This window comes from Hevea brasiliensis, chromosome 4 (assembly GCF_030052815.1).
Source record: "Hevea brasiliensis isolate MT/VB/25A 57/8 chromosome 4, ASM3005281v1, whole genome shotgun sequence".
Classification (NCBI taxonomy): Eukaryota; Viridiplantae; Streptophyta; class Magnoliopsida; order Malpighiales; family Euphorbiaceae; genus Hevea; species Hevea brasiliensis.
The window spans coordinates 12,337,701-12,360,357 of record NC_079496.1 but is presented as its reverse complement, the minus strand read 5'-3'; the positions used below and the strand labels follow the sequence as shown (position 1 = coordinate 12,360,357).

General features: G+C 34.2%; 1 protein-coding gene and 1 pseudogene across 2 annotated transcripts; both read right to left on the bottom strand.

The window, feature by feature from the left end:
• Positions 1–64: 64 nt before the first annotated feature.
• Positions 65–11,462, bottom strand: LOC110658580 (aconitate hydratase, cytoplasmic-like; annotated as a pseudogene).
• A 6,241-nt stretch (positions 11,463–17,703) lies between these two features.
• LOC110658590 (uncharacterized) lies at positions 17,704–22,385 on the bottom strand. 2 transcript variants are annotated; one of them, XM_021816271.2, is made up of 9 exons: positions 22,177–22,385; positions 21,705–21,761; positions 21,411–21,463; positions 20,769–20,820; positions 19,735–19,800; positions 19,593–19,652; positions 19,192–19,234; positions 18,364–18,411; positions 17,704–18,126 (listed from the first exon to the last, which is right to left on the bottom strand). In XM_021816271.2, exons 1-9 carry the CDS (start codon positions 22,286–22,288, stop codon positions 18,063–18,065), a joined length of 555 nt encoding a protein of 184 aa, XP_021671963.2. In that variant the 5' UTR covers positions 22,289–22,385; the 3' UTR covers positions 17,704–18,062. The 2 variants fall into 2 exon arrangements, with proteins under 2 accessions (XP_021671963.2, XP_021671964.2); XM_021816272.2 differs by having other exon boundaries at positions 22,173–22,323.
• Between the last annotated feature and the right edge of the window lie 272 nt (positions 22,386–22,657).

Below are 22,657 nucleotides of genomic sequence, written 5' to 3'. Positions count from 1 at the left end.
AGATTGGTGTCAAACTGTTAGTGAACAGCTTCCCGGCTGTTTGGACAGGGTTGGGATCATATGATACGTTAATACCGTACTCAAAAAAATTCATTTCTGAGAAAGCTGCACACCACCTTCCCTCTACAAAACACCCCAACAGCCATTCAGTGATCCAAAAACCCTCCAATGTTTGGAATGCAAGTCTATCCACAAGACAACCAGAGAACTATGGAGCTTACAAGTTCTAACCAGAGATCAAGAATGAACCCAAGAATACTTAAAATGATACATATGTATCAAAGAGATGCTGAAAATGTTAAATTTTACATTAGGTAGTTCACACAACGTTGAACCAAGTTGGGACTTCTACTTTTTACTTAGGTTCCTGATCACATAAGGCAGGATTCCACCGTGATCAAAATATGCCAACTCGACCTGCAAGTTTAAATTTCACCAATGTCAATAATTGAACCAAGTAAATTGCAATGTGAAATCAGACCCCAACACATGAAATTGAAAATGACTGTCAGGAGAATACCTCTGTATCAAAGCGTACTGTGCAAGTGAAAGATTTGCCAGTGTCAGTTGTGACGGTAACATCTTGTCCAGGCCTTATCTCACTTATTTTGTCAGGAAGGTCAATAGTGTAGCGTTCATGACCAGTCAATCCTAATGTCTCTGCATCCTCACCAGGCTTGAAACATAGAGGAATGATCCCCATTCCAACTAAATTACTACGGTGAATCCTCTCAAAGCTCTCGGCAATCACTGCTTTTACTCCCTGATACAGAATATCAGAGAAAGATGATTAATAATTTTACTGTAAGGAGCAAAAGCCATGCCATGCGTAAATATAAACTTACTCACCAGCAGCATGGGACCCTTGGCAGCCCAATCTCGAGAGCTGCCACTTCCATATTCTGCTCCTGCAAGGACAATGGTGTCATGCCCAGCTTCCTTGTATCTCTGCAATTATAATCACATTCACTATTTCAATAACAAGAAGCGAGCAATGATATTCTGCATTTTAACCAAATATTTGTAATATCTGATGTGAAAACAGTGAGAATATTTTGATAACAATGACTCACCATTGCTGCATCAAACACACAAAGCTTCTCGCCTGTGGGAATGTGGATGGTCTTTGGGCCTACTTCTCCATTTAAAAGCTTGTTGACAATATGAATGTTGGCAAATGTACCTCTTGCCATTACTTCTTCATTGCCTCGGCGGCTGCCATAAGAATTGAAGTCCTTGGGTTGAACCCCACGCTCAAGGAGATATTTTGCGGCAGTGCTATCTTTGTGGATACTGCCTGCTGCTGAGATATGATCAGTGGTTATACTGTCTCCAAAACTGAGCAAGCAGTATGCATCCTTCACACCATGAGGACCTGGTGGCTCCACAGTCATGTTCTTGAAGTACGGGGGCTCATGTAGGTAGATTTTGGATCCCATGAATAAAGAGTGGAAGCAGGGACAGAGAGTTGATTCCACACGAGGTTAGCCATTGTGATAGCCTCATAAGTGCTTTTGAACATATCAGGCAACACGTTAGATTGTACAACCTGTAACACCATGCGACTATTAGTTACAGTCTAGCAATAAAACAACTTGAAATTGATTTCAAATTTTGTCATTTAGGTAAAACATTAACCTCTGCTATTTCGTCATTACTAGGCCAAATATCCTTGAAGTATACATTATTTCCATCCTTCCCTCTTCCAATTGGCTCCATCTCAAAGTCTATGTCAACCTGATAAATAAATAAATAAATAAGCAAAGAGTGGACAGGTATGAGGAACTCCTCAGAAACTTCTACTTCTGTTGTGCAATTGGTATACAAAAGGACAAATAGCAAAACGTGTTTAAAGCTGTAGCTTGGAATTTTCCAGGTTCACATTGGGGAAAAAAAACCAGCTTCATGCTTTATAGATCCCATGAAATTCTTCAACTTTGGCTACTAGCTAAAAGAATAGTGAATAGTACACTGAATACAAGGACGGAAACAGCAGGTGGTCAGAAAACATAATCCCATCAAACTCCTTTCACACATCCTAATAGTGAGAACACATCTTAATAGACTCAGTAAATCAAATGCATTTGCGTGAGGCCAGACAGATTTTGTAACACTTGAAACACATGATGAAATGGATGATGAAACAAGCATTCAAGATGTTGACCAGGGGCCTTCCGTCTAAAAGACAAGGGAAGACCATACAGTATCACTAAAAATTGCACATACCGTGCCAGCTAGTGCATAGGCAACCACTAATGGAGGTGAAGCAAGGTAGTTAGCTCTTGTGAGTAGATGGACACGGCCTTCAAAGTTCTGATTTCCAGAAAGCACACCTGCAGCAATAATTTCTGCCAAAGTAACCAAGAAGCATATGAGTAGAGAAAAAGAAAAATATGGAAGAATGCTGAAGAGAAAAATATAATTGAAGCCATATAAATAAACCACAAATTATTACAAGGGCCACAAGTTGGATGAAAATTGGAAGAGACAAGTTCCTTCAAGATGCTAAATCTGGAGTTAAATTGCAAAAACAAGAATAATGACAAATGCCTGAAAGAAGGTGATCTGAAGTTTGTAGGTTCAGATTATCCAACAATGATTTGAAATATAAATACCACATTAAAGGGAGTGATGCAGAACCTTCTAATAGGGATTTTATGTCTATCTATTTTAGGAAGAAACTTGGGAAGTTTGAGTTGGTTTAGCATTCCTAATTAGTGTTGGTTTAGCATTCATAATTAGTGTTGGTTGAGTGTATTTTCTTACTTTTAGATGCCTAATCCAAGTATTAGTAGGGCTAATAATTACCACCATAAATACCTATGTCATTTAGGTATTTTGGTATACAGCTTATTATGCTTATTATTGACAATGAGAATATTGTTCCTTCTCCCTTAGTGTTCTTGGTTCTACATCAAGGAGACAGTGAACAAAAATTTAGTATAATTGAATTATTTAAAAGCTTTTCTAAACTCTAAAACAGTATGAGAAAGATGATTAGTCCACCTGGGCAACAAGTGAGTTCATTATCAGCCATGTCAAATCCAAATAAACAATTTGCACAGGCATATCACATGAAGAACATAACAAATACAATCAACAGTCATACCATTATCTGAAATTGCAGAAGCAACAGATTGATCAAGTTCTCCAGAATTCCCAATACAAGTCGTACAACCATAACCAACAATGTGAAAGCCCTGCTGATTTAAGTACTGTTGCAGGCCACAACAGAAATGACCACCACAATCATGAATCATACAGTCATGGAAAGAACCAGATAGTAAAAATATGATCTTGCAGCATACCTCTTGAGTAGATATTTTGTAACAACTCCAGAACCCGGAGCAAGACTAGTTTTAATCCATGGCTTAACCTGGTGAACCATCACATAACACATGTTAGGGGTTCATAGCTCAATAAGGAAAAGTCAGGCTACAAAATTATACTGATAAAGAGTAAGCCAAGCTGGGTAAAAATAATTATTTCCAATTACAAGCTGGTTGTATCTAAACCCACATACTTATCTCCAAAGGCAACAAAAGTGAACACAAAAGTATATCTCTAAGCTCAAGCTAACCTGCAAGCCAAGTTCACAAGCTTTTTTAGCAACAAGACCAGCTCCAAGCATAACACTAGGGTTTGATGTGTTTGTACAACTTGTAATAGCTGCAATGACAACACTGCCGTGCTTAAGTTCAGCAGGCTGTCCATGGAATGAAAATTTTGCCACTTTATCTTGTTCTTCCTTAGGTACACCAAAGCCCTACCAAAAAAAAAAAAAAGAATCATAAATAATGGCATTAGAATCATGTCAGTCCAAAAAAATTAAAGAAATCTGATAACAATAAACAAGCCCAGATCTGTGCAATGGTACTCTATTCAATCACAAAATATTGACATGGCACACCCAGGAATAGACCCAAATAATGCATATGAATGGAAAATAGCAAGCTCATTCATCAAAAATAGTATATCAATAACCACAATCGATGCCTGATAAATCTTTAAAATCTGAAAACAATGAATTAAATTTTTGTAATACCTACAGAAATGAGTAACAAATGTATCATCAGGCCATTATCTGGGTTGTTTGCATCTCACCTTGAATCCAACTTTGCTATCAAGACATGCATGCCAATCAGCCTTCATTTCTTTCACTGGAACTCGATCATGAGGCCTGTTTTGTAAATGAACAATTACTTAATACTAAAAATCCAAACTATGCATCATCAGGAAATATACAGAACCAATGAAACATACAGCATACCTCTTTGGACCTGAAACACAGGGTTCAACATCTGCTAGGTCTAATTGCAGGTAAGATAAGTACACTCTCTCTTGTTGAGGCTGTTTCAAAAACATAGTTCCACAGATGTGTATCTTAAGCTGACTTATTTGGAAGTGAAATAAATTGAGAAAACATTACCTCATTGTAGTCAACAAACATTCTGTTTGCACGCAAATATGCTTCTACCATTGCCACCTAAAATGGAAAAAATCCAATTGGTCACATCAGAATCAACTAATTTTACCATCTATCAAGATAAAACAAAGTCAAACAGAGTTAAAAAAAAAAAAAAAAAAAAAAAAAAAGTCTCACAGTCTCTTCACTTCTTCCAGTTAATTTGAGATACTGCAAGGTAGCATGATCTACAGGAAACAAACCCATGGTTGCCCCATATTCAGGAGAAATATTTGCAATAGTGGCCCTATCAGCCACTGACAATTCACCCATTCCATCACCTATGTGCATATACAAATTCATTATAATCACCACACAATAGACTACAATTACAACTCAACTCAACTCAACTCAACTAAGCCTTTATCCCAAAAATTTGGGATCGGCTATATGGATTCGCTTTTTCCACTCTGAACGATTTTGGGTTAAATCCTCAGAAATGTGTAATGCTTCTAAGTCATGCTGTACTACTCTCCTCCAAGTCAATTTAGGTCTACCCCTTTTTTTCTTTCTATCCTCTAGCCTAATGTGCTCTACTTGTCTAACTGGAGCCTCCGTATGTCTACGCTTCACATGACCAAACCACCTCAATCTCCCTTCTCTCAACTTATCTTCAATTGGCACCACTCCTACCTTTTCTCTAATACTTTCATTACGGACTTTATCTAGTCTAGTATGGCCACTCATCCACCTTAACATTCTCATCTCTGCAACTCTTATCTTAGATGCGTAGGACTCTTTCGCCCAACACTCACTACCATATAGCATAGCCGGTCGTATGGTCAGACGGTAAAATTTTCCTTTAATTTATTGGGAATCTTACGATCACATAAAACTCCCGTGGCACGTCTCCACTTCAACCATCCGGCTTTAATCCTATGACTAACATCCTCCTCACATCCCCCATCTACTTGAATGACTGAGCCTAGATATTTAAAGTGATTACTTTGGGACAGTGCCACTCCATTCAAACTAACTCCTTCCCTATCACCAGTTTGGCCTTCACTGAACTTGCAATGCATGTATTCTGTCTTCGTTCTACTTAACTTAAAGCCCTTTGACTCTAGAGTACTTCTCCAAAGTTCTAGCTTCCTATTGACTCCTTCTCGTGTCTCATCTATCAGAACAATATCATCCGCAAACATCATGCACCAAGGAATACTCTCTTGTATATGTTTCAGTTCATCTAAAACTAATGTAAAAGGTAAGGGCTTATGGCTGATTCTTGGTGTAATCCAATTGAGTTAGGAAAATCTCTTGTGTCCACTCCCACTTTTCGCACAATAGTAGTTGCTCCTTCATACATATCTTTCAATACTTGTATATACCTAATAGATACCCTCTTTTGTTCTAACGCATTCCATAAGACCTCTCTTGGAACACTATCATAAGCCTTCTCCAAATCAATAAAAACCATGTGTAGATCTTTCTTCCCATCTCTATATTTCTCCATCAAGCTTCTAATGAGAAAGATCGCTTCCATAGTTGAACGACCAGGCATGAAACCAAATTGATTGAGAGAGATAGAAGTATCATAACGTAGTCGATGCTCCACAACTCTTTCCCACAACTTCATAGTATGGCTCATGAGTTTAATTCCCCTATAGTTTGAGCAACTCTGTATGTCTCCCTTATTTTTAAAAATAGGTACTAAAATACCCTTCCTCCATTCATCAGGCATTTTCTTTGAGTTTAGAATCTTATTAAATAATTTAGTTAACCATGCCACTCCCATATCTCCCAAATACTTTCACACTTCAATTGGTATTTCATCGGGTCCACAGGCTTTACCTACTTTCATTCTCTTAAGTGCTTCCTTTACTTCTAAAGATCTAATCCTTCTAGTATAATTTACATTCTTTTCTATTGTTCTATAATCTATATTCACGCTATTTCCATTTTGACTATTATTAAAGAGATCATTAAAATAATTTCTCCATCTTTCTTTAATGTCCTCATCTTTCACCAACACTTTTCCTTCATCCTTAATGCACCTAACTTGATTGAGATCTTGACATTTCCTTTCTCTACTCCTTGCTAATCTATAAATATCTTTCTCCCCTTCTTTAGTTCCAAGTTTCTCATATAACTTTTCAAAGGCCTGTGCTCTTGCTTGGCTAATTGCCTTTTTTGCCTCTTTCTTTGCTATCTTGTACTGTTCATATGCCTCATTATTATCACATTTAGGTAATTTCTTATACTATTCCCTTTTTCTCTTCACTGCCTTTTGTACTTCCTCATTCCACCACCATCTCTCTTTTGAGGGTGGTCCATGTCCTTTAGACTCCCCAAGTACTTTTCTAGCTACTTCTCTAATCTTTGATGCCATCTGTATCCACATATCATTGGCCTCCATATCTAGCTTCCATACTTCGGACTCAAGAAGCTCATTTTTGAACTTCACTTGCTTTACTCCTTTGAACTCCACCACTTTGTTCGAGCTACACTATTTCTTCTGACCTTACTTGAATTGTTCCTAAACTTGACATCCAAGACCACCAACCTATGTTGACTTGTTAAAGCTTCTCCTGGAATGACCTTGCAATCCTTGCATAGAGCTCTATTTGTCTTCCTGGTTAAGAGAAAGTCGATTTGGCTTCTATGTTGCCCACTTTTGAAAATCACTAAATGTGACTCTTTTTATAAAGTAGGTATTTGCTAGTATTAGGTCGTATGTCATAGCAAAATCCATGATGCTTTTTCCCTCCTCATTTCGACTGCCAAAACCAAAACCTCCATGCACATTCTCATAACCTTGCCTATCACTTCCTACATGTCCATTCAAATCTCCACCAATGAAAACATTCTCTTCATTCGGTATGCTTTGCATTAAATCATCCATATCTTCCCAAAACCTTTGTTTACTCTCACTGTCTAGTCCTATTTGTGGGGCATAAGCACTAACTATATTTATTGTTTCTCCGTCTAGTACTAGCTTTACTAGTATAATTCTATCTCCTACTCTTTTCACAGCTACTACTGCATCTTTCAATGTCCTGTCTATGATTATACCCACTCCGTTCTTGTTTCTCTCCTTTCCGGTAAACCACAATTTGTACCCTGAATTACCCACTTCCTTACTTTTCTCTCCTACCCATTTAGTCTCCTGAATGCAAGCAATATTCACCCTTCTCCTTTCCAAGGTATCCACAAGCTCCATTAATTTTCCTGTAAGTGATCCAACATTCCAAGTACCAACCCTGATCCTCCTCCTATCCTGCTCCTTCCTAATTGGTCTCCTTCTATGATATCTTCTATTATTTTCTATGTCTATCTTGTGTTCTGTTCCACTATTTGTTCTACTATCTGTCCTATGGACTAACTTCTTTACCCACACCCGTCCATGATGTGGGAACCCTTGCTCACTTAACACCACACCCGGGCGCCGGCATGGCGCGTCGCTTTCGGTGAACGCCCTACACCCTTGCATATTTATCACTACACCCGGGCTCCGATGTAGCGCGTCGTTAGTAGAAGACGCCCCAACGTTTATATCATTTGAATCCATATCATAGGGTGTGACGAAATTTTTACGCTGGTTGTCACCTACCGCAACCCTCCTCCTTTATCCGGGCTTGGAACCGGCTAAGCGCAAACTACAATTACAAGTAACTGAAATTCTACTCACGTTGTCTTATATTTTTTAGGCTTACCATAAAACTCAACAAACTTGCCAACAACACCATGCTTCCTCAACATTTGGGTCACAGTCAAAACCAAGTCAGTAGCTGTGACACCATCACGCAATTTTCCAGACAACTTGAATCCAACAACACCAGGCAACCATGCTCATAGACTGTGCAATTTAGCAAAGATTAGAAGCATAGACAAAGTCAAATGCTAAGAAAACAAGCATGCTTACAGAAAATGTCCCCACATGCGTGTGTGCAAGAAGACTTTACCTGACCAAGCATTGTTGCTTCTGATTCAATTCCTCCAACACCCCAGCCAGCAACTCCTAGCCCATCAATCATAGTAGTGTGTGAGTCAGTACCAACCAAACCATCAGGATAGAGGGTGCCATCAGTGTTAAAGACAACCCGTCCAAGGTACTCCAGATTAACCTTACAAATTCATTAAGAGAGATAATGCCAGAATCAATACTAAATGGTCAAAAGAAAAAGTAGGCCAAATATAAAAGAAAAAAAAAACTTCTTGATGTTAAGCTAAAAATTTGCCACGCACACACCTTAGCCTTTACAAAGCTTGACAGAAACCTAACAAAGAACAGTTGCAATGTTAATGCCCTCTGCGAGAGTTCCTTACCTGGTGAACAATTCCAGAACCAGGAGGAACAACAAACATGTTATGGAAAGCAGAAGCACCCCATTTAAGGAAAGCAAATCTCCCTTTGTTCCTCTGAAATTCAAATTCCATATTTGCTTGCACAGCATTTTCAGATCTTGCTACATCTACCTGAACTGAATGGTCAATGACAAGGTCTACTGGAACCTGGATGGCAAATATCATGATGTTATGATACTAACTAAAACTACAGATGATAGAAAGAAAGATCTAACGCAAAAAGCCACCATGAAAAAGTACTATCAATGTTTAAAAAAAAAACGCGATCAGAAAAGAACAACTGGTCCCAACTAATTAAATGAAAGCTCAAAGATTATAAATCACAAACCAGTGGGTTAATATTTTTAGGCTCACTGCCAAGATTCTTTATAGCATCCCGCATACAAGCAAGGTCAACCACAGCTGGTACTCCAGTAAAATCCTGGTCAACAAAACCAAAGCTTTAAATGCAGAATATGCATTCCAAAATTAAAATTCCTTTCAACCAAAATTGTTATCTTTTGCGGCAAACCCAATGAATCAATGCTACAAACCTGTAAGAGAACACAAGCAGGCTTGAAGGGGATTTCTACTTGCTTGGATGATTTTTTTTCCCAATCAATAATTTTCTCAACATCTCCCTTTGTAACTTGGAAGTTATCACAATTACGTATTGCAGATTCCAAAAGTATCCTTATAGAATATGGCAATCTATTCGCATAGAGAAAACTGAAAAGGTTTTTTTCTATTTTCCCAGACCAAGTGATGAAATCAAAACAGATTGAAAGGCTAACGTGGTAGCCCCATAAGAAGGAAATGATGATCAGAAACTCAATTTTAATTGCAGATTTACAGTTGTATCAGTTAGATATGCGTACCAATTCTGCGATCATTCAAGGCAGGTAAGCTATAGAATTTTCCAAACTCTCCACCCCCAGGTTTGGGAAGATTGGTCAATATCCCCTTGAAAGTGTGTTCAGAGGCTGAACAGATTTATCAAAAAGATCCATATAAGAATTTACACTTCTTCTTAGAACCAATTCCATTTACGAACAAAATTATAGCAATATAGCCTAAAGAGACCATCTAATATAATCTCGACCTTAGATGAGAATAAGTTTCATAACCGTTAGATTAAACATTTATATTGAAATTTGTGCAGAATTAATTAAAGTTTGCACATGAATACATGAATCTAGATGCAAATTTTAATCTAATGGTTGTCGAGCTCATTCTCATGTGAGTTCGAGCATATAGTAGCCACACCCTAGCCTAAATAACTAAAACAGATATTCACTGATTCACATACCACAATCAATCAAATTTTTATGTAGCGCATCAAGTTAAGAAGACATGGTCAATTTGCTTATAACATTAAACCCATCAAGGAACAAGAATTGAAAATTTGTCACGGTGTGTTATTCCATTTCTCTGACTTGATTATCATCCATAACTAAAATTCCTTTTATTCTAAATTATCAAGCAAGCAGGAGATATAAACACAACTCCATTACCATCAAACCTAGCAACATAAAACATAAATTAAATATGGACAACTTAATCTCCTTTCACAACATTTCTAATCAAAGAAGTACTACCTAATGAAGGAGACAAAAAGAGCGTGGGAGCACAGTTCAATGATCCATAAAAACAACTAATAATAAATACTCAACTAGAATCCATGATATCATGAAATAAATATTCACAACTGAGCCTGTTTTCCACCATTCCATCAGCAGCCAAATGAAACATGTTATATTAACAACAATCAACTACCATCAAAATCATCATTAAGAAAAAAAAAAAAAGAGGAAAACTTGATTAAAAAAAAGACACACAAAATAATGAACAGAATTTAAATCCATTTTCCACTATTTTCTTGAAACAACAAAAGGGTAAAACGCAGTATCATCACACTAAACCAACAATTCAATTCAATTCAATTCAATGCTTTCTTCACAATTTCCTAACTAACCAAACATTAAGCAAATTAAAAGTGCCTTGTTTTTCTATGCACGAAGATTTATGATATCACCAACCGAAACGTAACAACAACAATAATAATGAACAAAACCGAAATTCAAAGGCATATACCGGTAGTAGAAAGGTTTCGTACGAGGCGCTCGATAACCGGCGCAGTGGCTCTGGTCTGAGCTCGAAGGCTCATCGGGGAGCAGCAATCAACTCCAAGGCTCCAGCGTGAAGCAGAGCACCGCAAAGGCCGTAACGCCGAGGAGAAGCTCAAAGAACGAAACTTGTGATTGCCAAACGTTACTGAAGAAGAAGAATGTGAGGCAAACAAAGTCCGAGGGGAGGGTCTAGAAAGAGAAGGCGAAAGAGAGGAGAGAGAGGAGGAGATTCTAGAAACGAAGCGTGACCTGCTAAGCATTGAAGGAGGAGGAGAAGCGGATATGTACATAGTGAGACTATGGCAGAAAACACAAAACACAGAAACTGTGGTTTTAGAAGCTGCGAGATAGAGACAGAAAGACACAACGACAGAGAGAGCCTCCGCGCATAGGGAATGGAAGCTTTGCTGGTGCAGTGTTCTACGTGGAGTTTATAAATGGAGAGAGAAAGAGTGGGGTTTTATGTTGGCCGTTGGATGGGCTTTCGATTGGCGGATCAGACGGTGTGGCGGAGGGTTTAAGACTTCGTTCCGAAATTTTTTTAAGTGCACCGGTGGAGTATACAACAATTTGCCACAGTCGCAATTGGCGCGGTTAACACTTGCATGAATTGCATCACTGAGGAAGTGGATTATACGCGCAAGGGGAAAGCCGGAAATGATAGGGACTAGGGATCAGGGAGCTCATGCAAACGCGGCGTGGCATCTCCTTCCGAGTGGAAGCTCCTTTATTCTTCTCCCTTCTAGCGAGCTCCATGTCACTTAGTTCAACGCCTACTCTCTAAGATGGAGCGTGTATTGCAGTGGAAAGTAAAAATATTTTTATTTATTAACATTAAAAATATTAAATCAGCTTCTTTTTTTTTTTTTTAAGAAATTGGAGAATAAAGTCTCAATTCTAACTTGACCAAGTAAGTGATGTTTTCAAGTTAAATTATTACTTAAATTTTATTTATTATAAATTTAAAATATAATTATATTATATTATATAAAATTTATATATTTAATAAATAAATTTTATTATATATTATATATTTTATATTTATAATAAATTAAATTTTAATAAAAATAAAATATATATCTTCAATCACTAAGTCAAGTGAGGCAAATAAGTGTGCATGCTGTTACTAATAACATTAAAAATATTAATAAAATGTTTTTAAGTACATCAATTTTATATTATAAAAAAATACCAACAAAGTATGCTTTTAAATACACAAATTAACTGGAAAGAATATCTCCAACTGTAAATATTTAATTTTAGGCCAATTGGAAAAAAAAATATCAAACATTGACATCAATTCACATTTATGTTAATAACTTTTAATTTTATATAAAATAGCCACACTTTTAAGATTGATCACGAATGTATCCAATGTAATAAAATTAAATCTAAAAAATTAGTAATAAATTATAATATAATACTTAAAATTTTATTTAATTAATAAATAAAAATTTTAGATATAATTGTGATTTAACATAAATGTTTGACATTTTTTACCCATTAATTAAATTTTATATTTAAAAATAAATTTTATTTTATATTTATTTTTAATTAAAACTTTATACTAAAAATATTTTATTAATTTGAATTAATATAATTGTCTTTTAAATCAAGCTAGACAAATTTATGTTAAAAAAAATCTGAGATTTTTACAAAGTAATTTTGAAAAGAATATATAATTTAAAAAATATATCCCACATAAATTATAGCATCTATTAAATAAAATGCATATTTTGCGTATACTTTATTTTAATTAACATGTATATTTTATATAATGGGTGCTACAATTCATAATAAATTAATTTAAATATAAATTTAGGCACTAATTTGTTTTCCTTTTCTTTTTTTTATCACTAAAAGAAGTACAAAACTATAAATATTATTGCATTGAGTTTTTTTCCCTTTAAATTAGAATTCGAACTCATTGGTGATTTTTTCAAATAATTAGTGAGTAATAATTAAAAAAAAATTATATGTAGACCCAATTTATCTTGTGTGTAATAACTTGAATTTTAAAATATGAATTTGATAATTTTTTATAGCATTTAAATATTATTTTAATATTGTCTAACTAATTTATAATTTTGTAATAATTTCATTATATATTTTTAATGTTATTTTTAAATATATTTTATGAATTATTTAATAGTCCAATTTTAATTTAAATGATTAGTTTTAAATATTAATATTAAATCAATTAACAAAATATATTATTTAGTTATTGTTAGCCTTGGTTCTAAGATTTGATTTTAGTTGTTATTAATTTGATTATTATTATTATTATTATTATTATTATTATTATTGTTGTTGTTGTTGTTGTTGTTGTTATTTATTCTATTTTCTTTATTATTTAATTATACATATATTTATATTTTGGGACCCAATTGAAAAGAATTTTAGACCTATTTGAATATATCCAAAAAGTTCAAGGACTAAAATGATAATTAAAAGTAAAAAAAAAAAAGAGTAGCTCTCTCTCTCCCTTTCCCTCTTTCTCTCCTCTCTCTCTTGTCACCATATTTCCCCCTCCCTTCTTTTTCTAGTAGGCGAGCCACCAGCCACTAGTGACGGCCGACGAGACGCACCACCACCCAGGTGATGCCAGCGAGGTGTCTGCAAGCCGGAGCAACAGCAGCAGCGGCACAAATGGAGGAATTTTCTCCTCCAACGCGTGCACCTGGGGCTATTTTCTATATTTAATTATGGCTTAATCTGAAGTCCGATCAGGACAATTTTTATGGAGTTGGAAAGCTTATTCCGTGAGCTTTATTTCAATACTAATTTTTCAGCGTTTGGTGGTCAGATGAGTGAGATCAAGAGAAGAAAAGTTTTAGGTTTTCGTGACTTTCTGGCTAGATCCCAGCCAACCAACGGCCAGTTTGGACGATTGGACCTAGGGATTATTATCTACACTCCTTAAGCTTCGTTTTAACACCTATTACGTCTTGATCAGAGATCGAACGGAGAAGGTGCTCATCTAACAGTCTAAACTAAATCGTTTGATATCGAGGCGATCGGAGCAAAGTTTTAATAAACCATTAGTGGACCAGTAGTTCATGGGCCTAGATATGCACTCAAATCGATGATAGCTCACCGACACTCGAGATTGAGTTTTCAGTCTGATCCGGCTGTTCGACGGCCCATTCCAGAACATAGTCAATATTACAGTCGATCCCAACATTTTCAAATATCCTGAACGCATTTCAAGTAGCAGAATTTCTAAAGGTAGTCCCTAACTCAAGTCGGGTAGTTTGTGCTTTGATTAAATTAACTGGTTAAATCTGTAAAATATTTCTGACTTTACTAAAATTAAGCAAAATAACTTTAATTAACACAAAAATGATATAAAAGGACCTCTAGAAATATTTTTATAATTTTTGAAGTGCTAAAAATAATTATTTAGACTGTAAAGGAGTAAGAGACCCAAGCTAAAGTTTGGCTTATTGGACCTAGACTAGGTTTCTTGAATTGTAGTGGGTCTGAGGCTCTGTATGTTGTTATTGCTAAGTTTTCTTGCAGGGGGTTAAGTCCAGTTATAGGGAAGAGTCTGTCGAAATTTCAGCACGACCTTATAATTTTTTTTTGCTTCTTTAATTAAATTAATTAGTTAATTTTATTGTTTTTTTTATAAAGGTCAGTGTGCATGTTTAGGTGATTAGTGCCGGCCGTTTTCTCTTTCCAGTCGAACTAGTTACAGTCAAGTCAATCAATCTGTGAGGTTGATATTGATTATTTTTGTAATTTCAATATTAATTACATATCTGGCATGCTTATGATTTTATAGTATTTAATTATGTATATAAATAGTTAATATATTATGAGCATTATGTTTATTGCATATTTAATTATTATTATTTATTTGTGATTGCCGCCCTAAGAATATTTTGAAGCTGTTGTGTGTGTATGTATTGGCGTAAGTATGGTATGGATATGGTTATGGGTAAAACAGGTAGTTGCGGCTGGAGCTTGACTCGCTGGGACCCGATCCTTATATATGGATAAGTCGGGGTAAGTATGGCTTTGAGTTGATCTTACCAACCCCCGCATTAGGATTATTAAGTGAAAGTCCGGCTTGAGTTGACCTCGCTGGCAGGTATTGGATTAAGAGAACTATATAAGGGATTAGCTCCCCCCCCCCCCCCCCCCCCCCCCCACACACACACACACACACATATATATATTGATATGATACACTAAGTATGTGAGTAGCTTCAAATTAACATCTCATGTGAATATTGGGTGAATTATTTATTTTATATGTTGGTTGTATATTTCATGGTAAGATTGCACTCGTTTTAGATAGTTATAGAAATTATATCTATAATCAATATATAAACTCTCTGAGTTGAACGCTCATTTTTGTTCAAATATTTTTTCCAGAATGTAGGAGGAGCGAATTTATTTTTCTAATCTAACATACATTTTTCCTCTGCAAGTTATGCTTCATAGTTTAATAGCTTTTATTCTATTTATTTATCTGTTTGTTTAATTATTGGAAATTCGTTGTGACATCAATATATTTATGTACTAAATTAATTAATGGAAATTAAGTGGTTTGTGCATGATGAGTATTAGGGTTGAGCTGGGCTCCCCTAGTTTTGGTTTATCTAATAGTTATCAAGTTGGGTTGGCCCAAATAAATTCATAATATTTTATTTTATTTTGTTAACATATTGGGCCTTGATTGTAGTCCTGGTTAAGGGTTTGGGAACAGTGAGACTTACTACGGGCTTCGGGGTCTTTATGTTGGTCCAGGTCCCAGTGTTGATCTGACCCTTACGATTGAGTCGTAATAAAGTTAGTATCAGAGTTTAGGCTCTAGATTCATAAGAAAGTATGTGCCTGGAGTTGTCACATGTAAAGTATAGGTTTCTATTTCGTCTTTTTTTTGTAATTTCTTGTTTCTAGACTATGCATTTTCCTTGGGTAGTGTAAAGTGCTTTAGTTTAATGTTTCGATTTTCATGAGTACATAGTGATGTGAGTTAGAGTTAGCAAACGTATTGAGATTTGCCTTAGAAATACATACTCCAAGAAATATTGTGTTTCTATCATAATGGGGGCTAAGCGGTGTGTCTATTTAGTGCAAGGCATGACTATATTTATTTTTAAATATAAAGTTTAATCAATGAATTAAAAATGCTAAAAATTTCTATTAAATCACGATTATATCTAAAATTTGTATTTGTCATTATATCTAAAATAAAACTTCAGGTACTCTATTGTAATTTATCATTAACTTTTCAAATTCAGTTTCACTCAATTTAATACAATCATAACAAATTTTAAAGTTGTGACTATTTCACACAAAATTAAAAATTAAGGGTATAAATGTAAATTGATGTAAATATTTGACTTTTTTTTACCCAATTATAATATTTAAATGACTGATTTCAATTTAAATAAACTAGTTTTGACAACACATGCTTCGCATGTAGGGGTGAGCAAATTTCGATTTAAATCAAAAAATCGAACCAAACCGAATCAATATGGTTTAATCGGTTCAGTTTTAAAATTTAATATGTTCAGTTCGGTTTTATATTATCAAAATTTCAATTTTTTTTGGTTTGGTTCGATTTTGAAGAAAAAAAATGGCTAAACCAAACCGAACTGAACTGAATAGTAATTTTATATATTGAAATTGAACCAAATAAAACCGAATCGATTTTTGAATTGATTTATTTTTATGGGGAATTTATGAATTATATATATATAAATAAATAAATAAATAAATAAATAAATAAATAAATATATATATATATATATATATTGTTTAATTTCATTGATTAACATTTATTAGGTTCAAACCAAAGTCAAAATTAGATCAAATAACTTGAAAATCAAGTCTAAATTAAAAAATCAATAAAAAATAAAATCGATTGATTTGAACCAAATCCAACCAAAATAGAGCGGTTTGATTCAATTTGATTTTATTTTTTTTATCTATTTTGGTTCTGTTCGATTTTCAAAATATATAATTCGATTTTCATAATTTAATTTGATTTGATTGGATTTAGTTCAGTTTGAACCGAATGCTCATTCGTAATCGCATGTTTATCTTTATTATTTTTAATTAGTATTTTTTATTAAAAATATAATTTTTTAATTTGTAATATGATTACTTTTAATTTGTTTAGTTTTGTTATTTAATTAAAAATAATATTAACAAATTTAATAATATGTATATTATATTTTTAATTATATTTCTCGCATTATATATCTTATTTTAATAATAACTAAATAAATTACTAAAGTTCCATTTAATTATAAAATATATAAAGTAAGTTAATAATAAAATAACAATAACATATTTGATTTATTCAATTGAATATTTATGCTAAAGAAATTATTTATAATAATTCAAAATTAAGGAATAAAAGTTAGAAAAAAAAAAAATGAGAATATAGGATCAATATTAATCTATTTATTTTTATAAACTAATAAATTGTTCTTCTATTTTATTTAAAATATATTGAGATAAATATGCCCCATCTCTCTTAATAATTATTTTTACCCGGCATTATTCATTTTTTATTACTTAAAATTTAGTCCTATATTTAATTTCAGAGTTAATTTTATTATTCAAATAAACTTTTATTCCATTCTTTAATTAGTTAGATTTTAATTTGAAATGGATTTAAAATATAAAGATTTAAAAAAAAAAAAAGAAAAGAACGTGTCAGATTAATACTAAGGTTTGTTTTTTCCGATGGTTTGAATTTTACCAAATCAATTCTAGGCGGTTAAGTCCGTTAAAAAAAGAAAAGTTCAAACACTCATTAATAGTTTGCCGATGCGTCCTATAAATTCAAGACATGTAAAATGATAAAGTAAAGAATACTAAATCACATTTCCAAAACTGTGATAGTTGCTCTACCGTTATACAAAATGATGAGAAGAAAACTTCAAGTGATCCTCATAATCATAAATTGACGAAAGAAATAGCAATTAGCAAGTACATCTATGACGCAAGGCCCTCTCCCAAAATCCCAGTATGACCAAAAGGATTCAGATAAAGAATGCCTAATTTGCCAGACCATGTGTTCTAACTGTCAATCATTCATCCCATTACTCTGGGCCCGTAAATTTTTTTGTTATAAAAAAATTGGAGTGGCCAAAAAACCAGGATCTTACTAGCAAAAAACTATGTCGTAGGGGTGACCAGTAACGTTTGAAGCCATATCATGTTGGTGGTTGCCATGTCCCTGGCCTGAAGGTTGCACCAGATCCTGATGGTTCTGAAGACCTGAGGGAAAATTGTTTAACCAATAAATAAGACATGTGCACGAAACTAAATTCACGTGGAAGTTCCAGCGATTTGTAGTTACTAGCTAGATCCCTGTATATATGACAAATGCATTTCCTAGGTAGTTTTTAATATTTGCCACTTCCCATTTTTGTGAAGGCAATGTCAAAAGATCTGCTCATGGTAAGTTACAAGATTTATAACTAGGTTATGCATGTGCATATATATGCTACTTACGCTGGCACAGGTTCTTCTTTTGCATTCTCTGCTTCTGCTTCTCTTTTTCTGTAAAATATAATAAATGATGTTCCACAGCAAAGTTATTTTCAAGAAAATATGAGACCCAACATCACAGAAAATTAACACATTACAAGATTAAATATCTAGAAGGTTGAATAGTTTATCAAATGCATAGAAGTTCTCATAAATAAGGAAAAACCAACAAGAAGAAACCCATAAGACTCGATTGATCATCAGTTCCACCAGAATCAATAGGAAAACCATTGCATGAGCACACAGGAACATCCACCCAAAAATAAAAAGAGGAGCATAGTGCCTTAAAGCAGAGATACAATTACTTTAAGGGAGTGAAGATGCAGCTTAGATTCGAGAAGCAGACACACACACAGTGAGATCATGGAACAAACCTCAAGCAAGTCAAGGTGCATCATTAATTGGAGAAGTGGCAGGCAACACAGAAAAAGGAAATCCACTCAAGATTTTAGGAGTGTTCCCATTAAGGTATGATGGACTTATACTTCAACTGGTAAAACAAAGTCTAATCTTTTTTTCACAAGCAAGAAATCTCAAAGCAATTGATTCTTGGGTACAGCTATTATAAGCTCGACCGAATATGAAAACAACTTCAATAACCATCAAATCAAATATTTGCATATAAATTTGTGCATTTATTATGCATGCTTTAATTGACTCTGTATAAATCTTGATACAAACATTTGATCTAATGATTATTAAACTTATTTTCATACGAAGTCGAGCTTATATTAGATGCACCCTGGATTCTACCCAACTAAATTTGAATATTAAATGTTTGAGTTAACTCACCTCACTTTATCCATTGCATCTGATTCCTCATCAGGCTTCTCACCTTTGAGAACAAGAACAATATAGCAAACCTTATCAGCATATTACTTATTAGGCATATCTAATGCAGAGGAATTGCAATGATAAAATATGCATGTGAGCAAGTGTGTTATATACAAAGTTATCATAAGCTATTTTCCTAAAATTCTTCATTCTTTACCCGACTATTGGCATGTTCAAGAGTCCATGCCATGGTGTTACCATATCCATTATTTCAATTTAATTTACTGAAACCAATCTTTGTGATTACAAAATGGAAAATTTAACATGAGTACATGTGTATATGATGAAATAATGTAGTAATGAAACTTTGGTAGTAGCCATTTAAGGTAAACCTTATATTTCAGCAAAAGATTATATACCTTCTGAAGCAGTGGGAAATTGCTGTATGAAACTTTTCAAGTCTGGACCTCCAACTTTACCTATAAAAATGGGGGTCTGATTATCATGTTATATAAGCATAAAAGTGCAATTAACAAGCAGATCTTTTGGTTAGCAGCTGACCAGTGCTAACAGTTTTGCGAGAACTGCCTTCTTTGGCTCTTCTTTCCTCATCTTCTTTCTTGAGAACTTCAAAAGTGAAAGATGGAATGTTTGTCTAGTTAAAATCCTTATAAAGCCAAACATGTTGTGATGAGCAGTGCAGAAAATAAAAGGTAACTCGACAATTTCAGATTGACACAATAAGACAGTGAAGAAGACCACATGGCATCAAAACTTTTAATCAAAGGTTAACTAACAAACTATCAAAGCTTAGTTTGCTGAGGTATTGGGTTCACCTCTTGGCAAAAACTTAGAATTTGATACCAAGGCACTAATCAGCAAATGTTATTCCAAATATGCTCACACAGGGAGGTTCTCTCAATCTCAACACAAATGCCTGGTAGCATATCAAAATTTCCCGTTTTATTACTTGTGCAAGTCATCAAGCCGTGATTCAGTTTCTACAATCCATTACCAAGATAAAGACACAGAAATAGAAGCTTTGCAAATATTAAATTTTGAAAGAATTATGCAATGTGCAAAAAAGAACTAATGGAAATTATTATAAAGAATGAATTTTGAAGGTCTGCAGAGAGGTCTCCCAATCAACGTCATCCCATGAACATAGCCAGAAGTGGAGACACCAAAAAAGGCAGGCACAAAGTCCTCGTTTCTTACGTCATCTAAATGCAAATTCCATCACCCAAAAAAATAAATAAATAAAGGATGAATATGATTGTTTTGCACCCGAGGCACCATAAACGTTCCAATTTCCACACAATTTTTGATGCTTTCCCATATGGAAAATCAATTTTGAAGTTATTCTTCACAAAAACGCACTATTTATAGCATTTTCATTTTACAATTCAATTTGCAATTGTTTGAAAACTTCAACCTCATATTTTGCAATACTTCTATCAAATTCACATATTTTGACTGATTAGTGAAGAAAGATCTATAAATAAATAAATGGAGATGATATCATGGAAACATCAATAAATATAATCAACACAAAAACATCAGAAATGTTAGGTGATTATACAAGTAACACATACGAGCAACATTTTGCCTCGTAAGTTCACGCCTAGCTTCAAGTTCAATCATTTCCTGAAGAGAAAATAGGGAATATTTTAAAACAATGTCCAAAAATGATGCCACCAACACTAACCAAAATAACAAATAAACAATTATTTCACCCAAATATCCTTTTTAAAGAAATTTGTCTACTAAGAAAATAGTCATAGGAACTCAGAAATTAATGCCTACTATGCAACTCTTTCTTTGTTCAATTGAAATCAACTTTGGAGCAAAAATGAGAAACCTAGATTGCTGCATATCATCAAGAATCATTTGGCTATACTACTTCCAAAAAAAAAAATAAATAAGAAAAAATCACTTGTTAAAGAGCATGCTTAAACATGAAAACAGAGAACATATTATTCAGATTCTATAATGCTACTTCATCTCAAGAGATGAAGAAGTCAAATCTAAAAAATAGATCTATTGATATTTTAAAATTCAAATTCAAGGCCATGGCCGGAGCCAGCTGGCAACCATGGCCAACCAGTCCGGTTCCAGTTCATCCCCCGGCTATGCCCTGAACTGCCGGTTCCAGCCTAAACCAGACCAGTGGCCAAGCCTAGGTCAAGGGACTAATTAGTTAAAGCATGGGGTAAGAAAAGAAAATTCTAAGATACCTCAGGAGTTGGAGGCTTTTTACGCTGCCCATTCAACCAGCAAATCCATTCAACTACATAAATAACATCATACACAACCATTAGGTTTAAGGAACAAACAATACACACAATGAATAATCATCATAGTCAAGTAGGTTCAACATATTTTTTAAAATCAACTACAATTTCTCTTTTAATTATTGAAGGATTTAAAAAGTAATTACAAAATCAATATAAGTCAACTAGCTGCATAAAGATAACATTAGTAGTAATTGTGCTCTGCAAAGAAACCAGAAAAATGGAGCCGCAACTTACCTGGAATTGAGGTTGGATCCTCCTCTCCTTTGAATTTTACCCATCTCTTCTCCTTTACTGAAACATCAGAAAAAACTAAAATGTAAAACAAAATAACCCAAATAATCTCATTCCTAAAGATGGCAAGTTCACAAATGCACTTGCTTTCTCCATAACATGTGCATGTGACCAAAATACCCGGAAACTATATCGCTCAACAACCCAGCAAGCTCCTTAGAGAGCAAATGGGGTATAATCTAATCCATTAAATCAGCAAAGAGATTGCAATTTCAGCTCAACTTAGCTCAATAATTGAATCGTATTAGGCTCAAATGACAATAGCTAGCACTAACTCCAATCAGCAACCAAATCAGGATAAAGCTAGAACCCAAATACCGATGAATTAATGCTAATTGTCGAAAGGAACCCACATAGCGATTCTCGAATAAGTAGACAAATATTCGAAACTCGCAAGTCAAAGAGACCTACTTACTGATGCCATCGATCTCTTCTGTTCTAGTGAAGTAGCGGTTCCCTGCCTTGTCCACACCAACAAAATTCCGGCTGGTGAAGAACCCAGCAATTCTAGAAAACAGCTTTGCCATCTCCTTCTGTAAACTCTTTCGAGAAATCAATTGGACCCCATAATTGAAGAAGCAACAAGCACAGAAGAAATGAAGTAGAGCGGTAAACGATCAGTATTGAGTCCGGATTATATTTGTTTGCTAGGTCTCATCGGTTCGACCCAAACGATGTAATCCGGGTTGACTTGCCCCATCACTATATTTTGCACCATCCAAGTAATAAACTCATTTTGTTCATGAAATTTTGTCTATATTTAAATAAACTCATTTTTTAATTTTTTATTTTAGTGCGCATTAAATATGAATATATTAAAATTTAATTAATTAATTATCATTTTAAAGAAAGTAAATTATATTTTAGAATAAATAAAAAAACAACTTAATTTTATG